At 41.3% G+C, this 16,185-nt stretch overlaps 1 protein-coding gene across 1 annotated transcript in view; it reads left to right on the forward strand.

Annotated features, from left to right (window-relative positions):
- The window catches only part of LOC147668898 (cytochrome P450 1A4-like), a 233,194-nt gene that overhangs the window by 65,192 nt on the left and 151,817 nt on the right, over positions 1 to 16,185 (forward strand). Inside the window, exon 2 of the mRNA XM_086948370.1 lies at positions 15,258 to 16,085. Within this exon, the coding sequence (XP_086804496.1) occupies positions 15,279 to 16,085 (807 nt within the window). The 5' untranslated portion in view covers positions 15,258 to 15,278. The remainder of the gene's footprint in view (positions 1 to 15,257; positions 16,086 to 16,185) is intronic.

Below are 16,185 nucleotides of genomic sequence, written 5' to 3' on the forward strand. Positions count from 1 at the left end.
CATAAATAATAAGCGTAAAGGTCCCAGTGATTCGACTAGGATTTTCCATCCTCCATGATGACTTTCTTCGCTAATTTATGTAACTACTCATCTATTTATTTAATGCTGTTATTATGAGAAATAATATTTTATTAACATGTTTTTATTGTTTGAATTAATATTTTATAGGATTAAGGTTCATTTACTAAAATATACATAAGATGCGCCTTTTTGTTTTCTTTTCTTCTTTTCCCTTTCTTTTCTTCTTTCTTCTCTTTCTTTCTTTTTATATCCAAAAACAAAAAATATCAAAAAATTGGATGTTTTAAGTGCAGATTGATCTCACTTGTTAATTGTATAAAGTATTTCTCCCTTTCTATTGAATGTTAATAATGTTTTGCCTTTATGGGTAACATATGTATGGTCTGATTATTTGTTCTATGCAATATCTAATGCTGTACATTCATATTTTATTTAATAAAGCTTTGTTAACTAAAAAAAAGGAAGAAAAACAGTCTTCCTACTGCTTTCCACTCACTAGTGCAGTGTTTAGGCACAAATATCATTTTTTCGGAATCAAATTCTTTTTTCTTGCTTAGTTCTCACTGATAGTGTACAGTTAAACGAAAGAGTGTGATAACATATTTTTGGAAAGAAATAGTCTCATTTGAAGAAATGCCTTTTTATTAAGTTATTGTCACAATCACATACCCACGGTTTGAGAAATAATTGGCTGTAAAAGAAAGATTTTTGTTTCTTTGAGAACACCGGCTGAGTTGAATCATGCAGAAAGTGTGCAAAGCTTGAACATCACACATTTTAGCCTCTTGAGCAGCCACCTAAAGTTTACTTTAAAAATTCACTTTGACTGCTTTGCTGCATTTGCCACAGCATCCATCTGGTGCATAATTTGCAAACTGTAGCAAAAAAATGTTGTTTGTAACTCAAACCGTCCAAAAGTTACTAAAAGCGCAGCAACACTTGCTGCCCAGCCTTCAATGGCACTTTGTGAAGGTTGACTGATCACCTTTCTGCTGCTTATTACTATATTTTGGTTGCTAAACTAGTACTAATAAGGTGCAACAAGCGTCCAGACAGTGTTAATAAGTGTAAAAATGACTAAATAATGAAATAATACTATCACAAAATGTGCTGCGGTATGACGTATGATTTGCCTTTTCTTGGTGCATAATTTCATTAACCCTGCTGCATAATTTGGCTAGCACCTGCTGCATAATTCCAGTGGCACTAAATATAATGTCTGTCACTGTAGAGTTTCTCTAGGCCCAATTTAAATTTCAAAATTGCTGTATAAGCAACTGTTATCTACCAAGAAATTCGATTTTAGATCCAATTGTTTCTAATAAACTACATATACTTGGATACCCATTGTTCATCTTAATTGGTGTTCTTGATTGGATCTCTTAGGTGTCTACTTCCGTTGTGTGTTATTGATTTGGTTGCTTTCCTCCCTATACTTGTGTTTGTACCACTCAGGAGCATTTCATTCTCACAGTGTTCAAATGGGTTGATTTGTATCTTTCCATTGCAATCTTTGAGGGACTCATGTTTAGGTCGATCCTACCAGACAGTGCAGCTGTCTGATAATGACCTATTGTCAGTTTATCAAGAACTAACAATGGGCTTAAAGCCTGCTCTTTTCTTACCATTGGTGGTTTAGTCGTCATTCTCAAGTGCTTCCTTCTTATTTCATGGCTTGCCTTGCCCATCTTGTGTTTGTCCATCCTCTGGGGCATAGTCTCTTTACCCGTGCCCTTCCGCCGCTCACGTTTTTGGGAACTACCTGTTTCTTTTAACTCAAGCACTTTGCTCCCCCCCCCCCCCCCCCCCCCCCGTGCTCCATGTTGTTTCCCTCAATTGTGTGTTCCCTGCTCTATGTTGTTACCGCTCACCCATGTGCCTCTCTCCTTTGTGCTCCGTGCTGCTCTCTCACTTGTTTTCGTTCTTCCCTACGCCCCTGTGTTGCTGTCCCTGGTGTTTGACTTTTTGCCTCCCACACCCCCATTGCTTACCACCCCACACGTGCTCTTCCATTGCCCCCCGGCAGTCCATTTCTTTAATTACGTTTTTTGAGAAAATATATTCTTAAAAAGTGCTTTCGCACTACTTTTTTCAAATTCATGTTTGATTTATATTCACAAACAGTTGTCAATGTATTTGAGCACCTATTGCCACTTCTTACTTACACCTTGAAGTTTTAGGAACAGGTGTTTGAAAAGTGCACTAAATATAGCTAATGTCAGAGATAAGTTGGAAGAAGCAAATTTTAAGGTAAAACATTAACTAAAAAATGCACTTTCAGTTACATCCCTGACCCATTACTTTTGACAAAATCCCGTCATATGAAGCCCACTGTCAAGGTGACATGGAACCACTGGCTACACTGAAAAGCTAGATGGGTACCCGAGTCTCAGCAGTAGGATAAGCAGAGGCCGTGGTCCCAGTGATGGGATGACATTAGGCCCCCAATCGGACTGAAAACTAAATGGCCATCTGAAGCCTCGCGAGATTAAGACTTCCGTGCAGCATCTTTTATTTGGGTCGTCAACCAATGGGCGGGTGGCAGGATGAAAGGAGCCACTAGGCGGCGCTGAACCGTAGCAAGATCGCTGCGTCAGGACAAAGGTAAATGAACTACTGGGTGTATTCAAAGGTAGTCTTTTGAGGGGGACCATCTTGGGGTCATAACATCCTCATTTAAAAAATAGAGTGAGCCATCTTGGGGTTAGATTTGTACTTCAGTGTGGCCAAAAGCAACAAATTAGGGCCCATTAAAAATATACGAAAATGTATTTGTATTTACTGCACGCATGTATGAGATAAACATTGAATATAGGATGATTCAGAGTATTTTGGATGTTTAATAATCCCACCCCCATTGAAGGCATAAATATACATCTAAATCTTCGATATATGAGGTTAGAGAGAAATATATAAATATGTATGCATTTTAAAGTTTTGGTAACAATAGGTGAGCATGACAGCTTAAACGATCTAATCTAAAATCATATATCCGTCAATGTGCTGTTGCTATGAATTCAGAGTAAGTGAAGTTGTGAACTTCCCTTACCTATAACTTTTTGTTATAATGAAATACTAATGAATTTTATGAGCTATGTGAAGGGCATAGGCCAAAGTTTAAGAAGCAAGCATTGGCAAAGCAAATAGGTCTCGCCTATGTAAGAGCTATTGACTTTGCTAATATGTTTAGCCATGTTGTACATCAGCGTAGCTGCTGTTCAGCATGGCAAACATGTAGTGGGGTAAAGGAAGAGTGGTGTGGAGTGGCATAAAGTGGAGTGACATAGAGTTGGTTAGTGGCATAGATTGGAGTGATGTAGAGTGTTGCACAGTTTTATAGAGGAAGTAGAATGTTGTAGAGTTGAGTGCTGTAGAGTGGGGTGGCATAGGGGGTGTGGCGTAGAGTGGAGTACTGAAGTGGAGCAGAATGGGGTAGTGTGTTGTAGAATAGAGTGAACTAAAGCAGCATGGAATGGCATATAAGGAGTTGTGTAGAGCTTTGTAGAGTGGAGCAGTATCACAGAGTGGTGTGGAGCTGAGTAGAGCGGCCTCGAGTGAAGTGGCATAAAGTACAGTGGTGCAGAGTAGATTGGTGGAGAGTGCATTGATTTTGAGCAAAGTGGTGTAAAGTACAGTGCCGTAATGTACAGTGGCATAGAGTAAGGTGGCACAGAGTAGAGTGCAGTGGCATGTAGTAGAGTGATGCAGAGTAGATTGCAGTGGCATTGAGTGCAGTAGCGTAGAGTGGAGTGGTGCAGGGTGCAGTGGGGTGGAGTAAAATGTTTTAGAGTGGAGTGGTGCAGGGAAGAGTGACGATATGTGGAGTGCCATGGCGTAGAGTGCAGTGGTGTCAAGTGGAGAGCAGTGACATAGAATAGAAAGGTGTAGAGTGAAGTGACATAGAGCACAATGGTGTAGAGTGGCATTGCATGCAGTGACAGAGTGCTGCAGAGTATAGTGTCGTAGAGTACAGTGGTGCAGAGTAGTTGGCATAGAGTGCAGTGGCATAAAGTGGCACAGCATAGAGTGCAATTACATAGAGTGGAGTGGCACATAGTGGAGTTGGGTGGCATTGAGTGCAGCGGCATAGAGTAGATTGATGTAGATTGATGTAGAGTGAAGTGATGCAGGGTAGAGTGGTGGTGAAGGGTAGAATGCAGTGGCATAGAGTGGCACAGTATAGTGTGCAATTACGTAGAGTGGAGTGGCACATAGTGAATTAGGGTGGCGTTGAGTGCAAAAGCATAGAGTGCAGTGGCATAGAGTAGGTTGATGTGGAGTGCTGCAGGGTAGAGGGGAGTGGTGCAGGGTAGATTACAGTGGCATAGACTTGTGGAATAGTAAGTAAGTAAGTAAATGCTTTATTGTACAGTTAATAAAAACCATTACAAATAGCTTTTGGCAGTAAAAGAAAATGGTCAGTTAAAAAAAAAAACAGTTAAAAAGGTCGGTCTAAAACCATAAAAAGTGGGACAATGTTCATCCAGCGTTAAGTACAAGTAAATTTCTGTTTTAGATAAAATTTGTGTATCTGTCCACGCGCTTGCTTCCGGCAGGTGGGTTGTTCTTTCCCTTCCGGGGACGGACCGGCTATCTCCCAGAGTGTTTGTGCCTCTTGGGGAAAGTACTTTAATGTTCTTAGTCAGTATGGGTCTCTTGCACGGTCTGAGGACTGGCGGCGGATGATGTTGTGTAGGTGATGTTGGTGTCCACCTGTTCTCTCGTTGTTTTGAGCCTGGATTCTGCCACTCCGAGGTATTTTACCAGTCGGCAGGCCGTTTGCACGTCATCTCCTCTAAAGCAGCTCAAAACTGCTTCTCTGCAGGACCTGATTCCTTTCTTTAAAAATAAGGGTCTCAGTAAGTTCTTCCGGTCTTGCTGCAGCTCTTTGCAGATAGTTATGAGGTGTGTGATGTTTTCCTCGTGCATTCCGCACAGGCAGCATTTTGCTGGTTTTGATGGTCGCAGCCACGGGGCCATGTGGCCCGCTGCTGGTAGCACTCCAAGTCGTAGTTTTAAAAACGATTCTTTTGTTGTTTTGGAGAAACTGTTCACCAGGTACGCCTGTGGAGTAAGTTTGTTGTATGTTTGCACAGTCAGCCAGCCATGTGCTCTCTTGGCTAATGAAGCTTTGTCTTGCAGGAGGGATTATTTCTTGACAATTTTATTTATGTTTTTTTTAAAACCTGACGGGCTCCCTTGGAGGTCCCATAGCTGCCTTGCCCCAAGGTGATTGATGGCATCCTCCAGGAAATGTCTTGCTAGACAGTCTCTTTTACTTTGTAGATCTTTCCAGAGGAGTGCGTTAACCACATCGCTGCTGTGCATTTTCCCCCACTGTGCTGACTTTTCATTTACTCCATGCTTCATGACGAGCTCAACTCGTCATCAGCACAGCTCCACTGTGCCTCATGACGAGCTGAGCTCGTCATGAGCATGGAAGGGGTTAAGGGTGTTTTCCTCTCCTCTGCTTATTTTGTACCAGGTCTTAAGGTAAGTTCCCTTTCGTGCAAGTTCTTCTTTGGCCAACCCAAATTCTAGGCGGATCTGCGCCGGTGAGGTGTATTTCGGAAGACCGAACATGATCCGCATTGCTTTTGAAACTATTATGTTCAGAATTCCCGTGTCCCTTCCTCTCATTGCTTCACTTCCATATGTGATAGATGGAATCAGCTTGGCTTGGATCACTTGTAGGAGGGGAGCGAGGTTTAGGCCAACGATTTTATTTTTGAGGTTCCTAAGTGATACTGCTATCATTAGGCCTCTCCTCTTAATCTCCTCCAGTTGTGGTTTAAAGCTACCCCTTTCGTCTATAATCACTCCCAGGTAACAATACTTGTTTATGGTTTCCAGTTTGTTCGAGTCCAGGTACCATCTAAGTGGTGATTTTTTCTTGCGATAATTAAGGGTCATGATTTTTGTTTTACTGTAGTTGATACAGAGTTTATTAGCTTTGGAGTATTCCGCGGTGATATCGAGGAGCCATTGCAACCCAATCTGGGTCCGACTGATCAACACCAGGTGATCGGCGTAAAATAGGCAAGAAAGCTGTTTGCCCCCTAATTTTGGAGCATGTGAGTTATTTGCGTTTAATTTTGTGGAAAGTTCGGCCATAAAGAGGTTGAATAGGGTTGGCGCTAACACACAGCCTTGTTTTACTCTTGTGTGGGTTTGAATTTTCTTGGTTAAGAACTCTCCAGGGCCTAGTTTGATCTGGACCCACGTGTCGCTGTGCAGGAGAATTATCTGGTTCAGTAGATCGTCTGGAATGTTCATTCTTTTCAGTTTTTTCCACAACAGGTTTCTGTCTACCCGGTCGAATGCAGCGCTATAGTCTATGAAACACAGGTACAAGGGATAGTTTCCCTCTTGCGCTGAGTCGATCAGTAGTGACAGGGCTAGGATATTGGTAGATGTCCCCTTGTTTTTCCTGAAGCCGGTTTGGTTAAACGGGATTGTTGAAGTTTCTTCTACCCATAGAGTTAGTTCCTGAAGTAGGAGACCTGCATAGTACTTGGCCTCGTTGTCTAAAAGGGCTATTAGCCGATAACTTTTAGGATCTTTTCTGTCTCCTTTTTTGTAGATTGGGGATATTATTGTCCCCCTCCATGATTGTGGGATTGTAGATGATTGCCAGATTTTTTCAAACATTGGTTTGAGGTTAGTTGCCCAGTATTTTGGGTCCTGCTTAAATATTATTGGTGGTATTCCATTTGGACCCGGGGCTCCGTCTCTTCTACCTTTTGTGATCCTTTTAATTATTTGTTCCGTCGTGAATATTACAGCTTCATTCGTTCTCAAGTATTCTTGGTGTAGGGACGGGTGTTCGTCCATCTTTCCATTGTCAGTGCCTGTTTCTTTCCCCCATTCTTTCGTCTCCCTAAAGTGAGTGCTGAAGTGGATTATCCAGTCATCTTCTGTCACCTGGGAATCAATCCCTCGGTTTTTCCCATTGATCTGAGCATTGATCTTTTTCCAGAACTGAGCACTGCGATTTGTTTTGGTGTCATGTAGGAGTTTTCCCCAAAATGCCTCTACCTCTTCCCTTTTTTGCTGCCTTATTAATTTCTTTCGCTCTCCTTTTAGCTGTCTGAGCTCTTGGAGGAGGGACGGATCTGTTTTTACTATTCGTAGAGTCCGGTTAATCGTTGTCTTCAGTGTTTTTAGCCTACTGGTGTTTCGGAAGTTGTTGCATCTTTTCTTGTTCGTGTTACAGCTGTTTCTTGTTCGTGTTACAAGCTCTTTTCTCTGCGAGTTGTCTCATTTGTTTTACAAACGCTTCCCAGCTTGTTATCGGGTTATGCGTAAAGCGTTGAGCTTCGTTGAGAGAACGTCTCGCTTGCTCTAGTAGTTTTTCTGGGTTGGAGACTTGTGGCATAGAGTGCAGTGTTGCGGAGTGGTGTTGAGTACAGTGGCTTAGAGTGGAGTGCTGTAGCGTGCTGTGGCATGGAGTGCATTGGTGCAGAGTGCACTGGTGCATTGTAGAGTGTTGTAGAATAGAGAGGCGTAAAGTTCTGTGCCATAGAGTACAGTGGTGCACAGTAGATTAGAGAGGCGTAGAGTATAGTGAAGTAGAGTACATTGGAGTATAGTGCAGTAGAGGGGTGCAGAATAGAGTTGCATAAAGTTCAGTGGTGTAGAGTGCATTGGTGTTGAGTGCAGTGGCGTAGATTGGTGCAGAGTAACGTGAAGTAGATTGCAATGGTGTAGAGTAGAGGGGCATAAAGTGTTCCAGAGTAGAGGCATAGCATGTTTTAGGTTAGAGTATAGTACCATACAGTGCAGTGGTGTAGGGGAGATTGGTGTAGAGTATAGTGCCTTAGAGTTCATTGTTTTTGAAGAAAGTGGTGTAGAGTGCAGGTGCCTAGAGTGCAGCAGTTTAGAGTGGAGTGATGCAGAGTAGACTGCAGTGGCATAGAGTGCAGTGGTTCAGAGTACGCTAGAGTGTCTTAGAGTTGATTAGCATAGAGTGCATTGGCAAAAAGTGGAGGGTTGCAGATTAGAGTGGCTTAGAGTGTAGTGGCATACAGTGAACTGATGTAGAGTAGAGTGGCATTCAGTTCAGTGACGTAGAGTGGAGTGGGGCCAAGTAGAGTAGAGTGGAGGTGTGCAGTGGAGGTGTGCAGTGGCGTAAAGTGGAGTGGTGTAAAGTGGAGTGGTGTAGAGTGAACCTGCATGGAATGTAGTGGCATAGAGAGGTGCAAATGCAAAAAGTACAATTGATAGACAGAATGCAGACCAATGTCATACATTCACCCCAGTACAGAGTTCTGGGCCTAAATCCATTTTTTTTGCTCACCTTGCCATTCCAGTTTGGACCCAGCCATATGCAAATCAGTCTTGACCCTGCACTCAATGGGAACAGTCCAGCCCGAACTGCTAGGCCAGGTCCTCCCTGGACTGGAAACAAGCATCATAGGATCGGTTTCGGGCTTTCAGCCCTCATCGGCCAGGATAGCTTGACTCCAGTAGCATGGAGAGCACAGGACCCATGTCTGGGCATACCTGTCACACTCGGTGGTGACAAATGCAAAAAGAACAATTGATGGACAGATAGCAGAATAATGTCATACATTCACCCCAGTACAGGGATCTGGGCCTAAATCCATTGTTTCTTTTGCTCACCATGTCATTCCAGTTTGGGCCCAGCCATATGCAAATCAGTCTTGACTAGAGAGGTGCAAAGCACAGCAGCATCAAGAGCTGTGTTGTAGAGTAGAGTGGTGCAGAGTACTGTGGCATAGAAAGTATTGTAGAGTAAACTGACGTAGAGTGTAGTGGTGTAGAGTCGATTGACACAGAGTGAAGTGGCGTACAGTGCATTGGCTTTGAGTATAGTGATGTGGAGAGCAGTGGTTAGAGAAGAGTGCAACACAACTCATTCCATAATGAGGCAGCGTCTACAACATCTGTCCTGCAAGCAGCTGCCATCCCTCTCAAGCCAGATCTGAGCAGTTCCCACCTGTCCAGCAGCCTGACTTATTTTACTGACCCTATTCTGTTATGTGATGTGTGTTTGTAAAGCACATTATCACCCACAAGGCTATCCTAGAGCTGTATTTACAACAAGGGGTGGTGAGGAACAGAGTCTCTGAATTAAGCAGAAAGCTCTCACCCAGTCAAGAGATCAGGGCTAGATCCAACACCGTTTTTTAGCTCACTGCACCATCCCAGTTTCAGAACCTGGCTGTATGCAAATTAGTCTGTTCCTGTCCCAGTGCATGATGGGAACAGGGCAAACCAAACTACAAAAGCCAATTCTTACCTAGAGCTGAGCAGGTGTGTGTGCCTAGTCCTGCTTATGATGGGTTGGTTAATTGAAAAGTGGGGCCTTCAGCTTCTTGGGGAATTAAAAAAGAGAGGAGAATACTCTGATGTGGAATGGGACGCCATTCCACGCTTTAGGAGTATTATAAGAGAATGCCCATCCCATCCTCTTTGGCTGGTTCTGTGTATAAGGGGGATGTTTGAGAGTAGGAGTTCTGCCTATCAAAGGTGTCTGGGTGGTTGGTGAAAGAAGATGCAACTATTCAGGTAGGTGGGGCTTCAGTTGTATAGTGCCCTGAATATGAATTGAGCACATTTGGTGTATCAGAAGCTTCCTAAGGGATGATGTGATTTGAGTTCTATTTGATAGTTTGAGGATGAGTTTGGGATGGTTTCTAGTCTTCTAGCGAGTTGCTTGGTGATCTCAGCATAGAGGGGGTTCGCATAGTCCAACTTTCTGGTGACTAGGGCATGAGTAACAGTTTTTCTAGAATTGCTTGGGGGCCATTTGGGGATCTTCCTCTGCATTTTCAGGGTGTGGAAGCAGTTTGCAGTGACAGCTTTGACTTGAGCGGTCATGTCCTGTTTGCTGACGGTGATTAATCCAAGGTTCCTGGCACAGGCTATGTGTGTGGGTCATGTTCAGCCAGCCACCAGCTTGAGTCCCATAGTGAGGTGTTCAGGAGCAGGCCCCAGGCCCAGATATTTCACGTTGCTGCACCACTCTGCTTATTCACTGTTTTTCCACATTCATGTCATTCCACTAACTTAGTTTAAATTATGACCAATAACGAGGGTGTTTAATTATTTGTTGACCAATAAAGGCAATTTACTGAAGATTATGTCAAACTTTAACTGCAATGTGTTCCTACTGCCAATTTTATTTTGTACTCTGAACTGAACTTAGAGTACAATTCAGATACTATTAAACTGGCACCCCTCCTGCTTTGGGTGAGCATATGGAGTAATAGCGAGGCAAGTTTCAATAGGGCAGTTGTTGAAGACTGTCTGAGTTTGAATAAGGGGCTCCCCATTCCCTGGCTGAAATATATCCTTAAATCCCTGGCTGATATTGGTTTTCCTGATTTGTTTAGTTCCCCTGGTTTAATTACTAAGACCGAAAAAAGGGTGGTCAAGCAGAGGTTTGCTGAACGTCCCTCCTCACAGTGGATTTAAAAGGATATTTGTAAACACAATATTTGCCATTGCTACTCCATTTCTCCCACACAGGATACTGCTATGTATCTTATGCTAGAGTTAGCACGCTGGAAGAGGTCTGTCCTCTTTAGGTTCCGATCGGATTTGTTTGGCATTTAGCATGTTTTTATGAAGGGGCTAATGTGTGGAGTAGGGTGCTGACCCCCTTATCTGGATCACTGACAGAATATCGACAGAAAAAATATCGACCTACAGAAAAATCGACGTTGGAATATCGGAGGCAAGAATATCGACATCCTATCTACAACATAGTAAGTACAAAAATATCGAAGTTAAAAATATCGTAATTAAAAATATATATATATTTTAAATAAAAAAAGTGTAAAATAAAGTAATACTTATAAACCGAATAAACATAGTTAAAAATATTTAATAATGTTTAAAATTAATAAATAATACATATTCAATAATATAATGTTAATTAAACATATACATAAATATATAATATATACTTACTTAATAATACGTTTTAATAATTATTTTAATAACTTATAAAATATTATAAAGTATTATAAATTACAAATACATCTACACACATGAAACAATGACATAAATAAAAAGTAAATAATTATATTTAATACATTAAAAACATTAAATATACTTTCAATATTTTTAAAATTAATAATATACTACATTATCAAAAACAATATTAAAAATATTAAATAGCTAAATAAATAAAACTACTATTCAGAGTCCCAAAAAACCTACAGTAATGATAACATTGGATAGCGTAACACTTAAAATTACTATTCCAACTTCTGAAAATGCAACAGTAGGGAAAGCGTTGGATAGCGTAGGGGTAAAAATTACTATTCCAACTCCAGAGATGCAACAGTAGGGAAAGTGTTGGATAGCTTAGGGGTAAAAATTACTATTCCAACTCCAGAGAGCGCAACAGTAGGGAAAGCGTTGGATAGCATAGGGGTAAAAATTACTATTCCAACTCCAGAGAGAGCATCAGTAGGGAAAGCGTTGGATAGCGTAGGGGTAAAAATTCATATTCCAATTCCAGAAGGTGCAACAGTAGGGAAAGCGTTGGATAGCGTAGGGGTAAAGATTCATATTCCAATTCCAGAAGGTGCAACAGTAGGGAAAATGTTGGATAGCGTAGGGGTAAAATTTACTATTCCAACTCCAGAGGGTGCAACAGTAGGGAAAATGTTGGATAGCGTAGGGGTAAAAATTACTATTCCAACTCCAGAGAGGACAACAGTAGGGAAAGCGTTGGATAACGTAGGGGTAAAAATTACTATTCCAACTCCAGAGGGGGCAACAGTAGGGAAAGCGTTGGATAGCGAGGGGTAAAATTTACTATTGCAACTCCACAGGGGGCAACAGTAGGGAAAGCGTTGGATAGGGTGGGGGTAAAAATTAATATTCCAACTCCAGAGGGTGCTACAGTAGGAAAAGCGTTGGATAGCGTAGGGGTAAAAATTACTATTCCAACTCCAGAGGGTGCAACAGTAGGGAAAGCATTGGATAGCGTAAGGGTAAAAATTACTATTCCAACTCCAGAGGGTGCAACAGTAGGGAAAACATTGGATAGCGTAGGGGTAAAAATTACTATTCCAACTCCAGAGAGGGCAACAGTAGGGAAAGAGTTGGATATCGTGGGGGTAAAAATTACTATTCCAACTCCAGAGGGTGCAACAGTAGGGAAACCGTTGCATAGCGTAGGGGTAAAAATTACTATTCCAACTCCAGAGAGTGAACAGTAGGGAAAACGTTGGATAGCGTAGAATTTAAATATAATATACTTATAAATAATTTTTGTATTTAAAATAATAAATAATTACATTTTTAAATAACTCTACATCATTTACAAATACCCATTAATAATTATTTAAAACATAATCATAACCTAGCCTAACCTGAAGAAGCCTAACCTGGACCCCGCCGACCTTGCTAACTTCAGGCCTATTTCCCTGCTGCCAGGTCTCAGTAAGGTGACTGAGAAGCTGGTGAACAGCCGCCTGTCGGACTTCCTGGAGGCTAACTCCCTCCTGGGCGATTCCCAAACGGGTTTTCGTCCAGGTCAGGGTACTGACACCGCCCTGCTGGTGGTCGTGGAGAGTGCTAGGAGCATTTTGGATTCGGGGGGATCAGTGGCAGTGATCCTCCTGGACCTTAGTGCTGCTTTCGACACCGTGGATCATCAGGTGCTTCTCCAACGGCTGTCGGGGGTAGGGGTCACTGGTTTGGCCCTCAAGTGGTTCGCCTCCTTCTTGGAAGGCCGCACATTTGAGGTGTGGGAAGGCCATGAAAAATCATCTTCAATCCCTCTCCAGTGTGGTGTGCCACAGGGCTCTTCGTTGAGCCCTACTTTATTCAACGTGTATATGGCACCCCTGGAGAGTGTGGTACTGCCGCTGGGTATTAAGATCATCAGCTATGCTGATGATACCCAGCTGGTGGTAGGCCTTTCCCAGTCGGCTCACCATCCTGACCGGCTGCACTCGTGTCTGGATAAGATCTACACGTGGATGTGCAGCTCAGCACTAAAGCTTAACGGTTCCAAGACAGAACTGATGCTGCTGGGGAATTCTTCTCCATCCTTATCCCCCAGCAGCTGGCCTGACTGCCTGGGACCAGTACCCACCCCCAAGCAGGAGATCAAGAGCCTGGGGGTGTGGCTTGAGCAGGATCTTTCGTTTAAAACTCAGGCTAAATAAATAGCTGGCGTGTGTTTTGGCCTGCTCAGATCAGCTCGGAAGATTCTTCCTTTGCTTCCAGCAGCCACTAGGAGGCTTCTTGTTCAGGGGCTTATCATCTCGTGGCTGGACTTCAGCAATGCGTTGTTCCTGGGTGCACCAGAATCTACCCTGAACAAATTGCAGCAAGTGCAGAACGCGGCCGCCAGGCTCCTGACGGGTCTTCCCAGGCGTCAGTCTGCTCGACCTGCATTGAAGGCGCTGCACTGGCTCCCTGTGAGGGACAGGGTGAAATTCAAATCACTCTGTATCGCCCATAAAGTCCTGCAGGGGGTAGGCCCACCCATTCTGGGGGATCTGGTTCAGCCCTATAAGGCCCCCCGCTCTCTCCGTTCCGATCATCAGCATTTGTTGCAGGTTGGGAGGGTGAGGAAGGCAAGAACCGGTGGCAGAAGGTTTTCGATAAATGTGGCCACTCTGTGGAATTCTCTTCCCCTGCATCTTCGCTCGGAAGCCAGTCTCTTGCGGTTCCGCAAACTTTTAAAAACTTTTTTGTTCTCCGCTTAACTTCTGTATTAGTGTGGTAGTGCTACCCTCTGGTGAGCGCTGGGATGCCTTATGGTAACCAGGCGCTACACAAAACTCACTAATAATAATAATAATAATAATTGAATAATTAATTAACAATACATTAACAATAAATACCAATAAATATTAATTAATACATATTAGTCTCCAAATAATAAATATTGAACAATAAAATATTTTTCATTACAAAAAAATATTAATTATTTAAAATTAATTCACAATTAAAAAATATTAAACAATAACATTATTTTTCATACCAAATAATACCTTTTACGAAACATTGATTACCAATTATTTAAAAATAATTTCCAAATAATAAAAATTAATTTCCAATTAAAAATAATAATTGCAATTAACAAATGAATTACCAATTAAAAAGGTAATTACCAATTAAAACAATTATTTGCCAATTAAGAACATTAATTACCAATTAAAACAATTAAATATCAATTAAAATAATTAATTGCCAATTAATAATTAATTAAAAATAAATAACCATACCAATAAATAAAAATAAATAATTAATTAATTACAATTAAATTACTTCCCACCCAATTCCCCTATAAACCCGCACCCCGCTACAGAAAGAAACACAAAAATTAATTAAAATTAATTTATAATTCCTAAAAATTAATAATTAATTTAGTATATTTAAATTACTTCCCACCCTATTCCCCTATAAACCCACAACCCGCTCCAGTACTAAGACATAAAATGTACTTAAAAAAAAATAACACTATTAATATATAAAAATAATACACATATAATTTAAAACAAGTAAAATACTTAACCCAAAAAAATTACACATACATAATAAAATACATAACAATAATACAAATATCAATATTAGTAACTTCGATATTACTTACATCAATATAAAAAAATCGATATTACTTACCTTAGGGTCGATATTCTGTCCAACGATATTCTTGACCTCGATATTCTGTACCTTCGATATTTCCAACTCGATATTTTTGTAGGTCGATATTTAAAACTCAATATTTAGACTGTGCACCCCTTATCCCTGTAATGGTAAGGCAGAACAATCCTTGGTACGTTTTATGTTTTTCTATCGCAAGTGTTTTCAGCTTTGTCTTAATCCCACATGGAAAAAGTTAGCCTTTCAGAAATGTAGGGTGTCCATAACCTTCCTTCAACTGTTAAATAGCTCTGATATCTGTTATAGCATGTGTTGTTTTCTTAAGATGGGTATTTGCAGCAGAAAATCCATAAAGGGGAGCAGGTAGGGTAGGCGAGGCGTCTAGAGAGACAGTTTTATAATCTTTTATTACATTTGCTGCATGTGATGGATTGATGTGATTTTAATGTTTTTAGCTAATCATGAATGAATTCAGAATGTTATTTATGATACTGCATTTATTTTATGTTTGCTATTTGTGTTGTTTTTACTCCGTGCTTTTATGATCTTTTTAAGATCGAATTACGATCTATAGAATTAACTGTTAATTTCAAATTAAATTTTAATTGACAAAAATGTTCTAATTCTTGCAGGTGACCTACAGTGCAGAAATTATGGCGGTTGATCTTACTTACCCAGAAGTGATGATTGCACTTATAACTTTTGCGCTAGTCTTCATGGTCCTAAGAAACATGAAAAATGAGGGTAAAACTCCTCCAGGGCCATGGGGACTGCCAGTTTTTGGAAATATATTTCAGCTTGGGGCTCTGCCTCATATCACCCTTTCGAAAATGGCAAAGCAATACGGAGATGTGTTCCTCGTCTATCTTGGAACTGTGCCAGTCCTTGTTATCAATGGTCAAGAAACCATAAAAAAAGTACTGGTGAGGCAAGGAGACAGCTTTGGTGCCAGGCCAAAGTTGCACTCGCTGTCTTTAATGGCAGAAAGCAGCATTTTGTCATTTTCCCCATACTTTGGAGAAACTTGGAAGCTTCATAAGAAAATTGCCAAAAATGCTTTACGGACATTTTCAAAATCGGAAGCAAAAACATCCACGTGTTCTTGTCTTCTTGAAGAATATGTGTCTGCTGAGGCGGTGGGACTGGTGACAACACTGTCAGAGCTCACGGAGAGAAAAGGTTATTTTGATCCCAGTGGAGAAATATCCCTGGCTGTTGCCAATGTTGTTTGTGCTCTCTGCTTTGGCAAGCGATATGAGCATACAGATAAAGAGTTCATTGGTATGGTACAAAACAATGAGGAAGCACAAAAAGCAGCAGCTTCGGGGGCTGCAGCGGATTTTATTCCACTGATACGTTATTTGCCTCTGCCAGGCCTTAAAGCACTGACAGAAAGCGTTAGGCGTTTGCAGAACTTTATCAAGAAACAAGTCGATGAACATTATGCAACATGTGACGAGGTAAGTCATTAAAAAGGTGAGTTGGACTATTCTCAGCATTTTAGTTGGATCTATCAATTTGTGTAATGTTGGTGGCTTATCTATCTTTACCCATTTAGTA

This window comes from Lissotriton vulgaris, unplaced genomic scaffold (assembly GCF_964263255.1).
Source record: "Lissotriton vulgaris unplaced genomic scaffold, aLisVul1.2 SCAFFOLD_1118, whole genome shotgun sequence".
NCBI lineage: Eukaryota > Metazoa > Chordata > Amphibia > Caudata > Salamandridae > Lissotriton > Lissotriton vulgaris.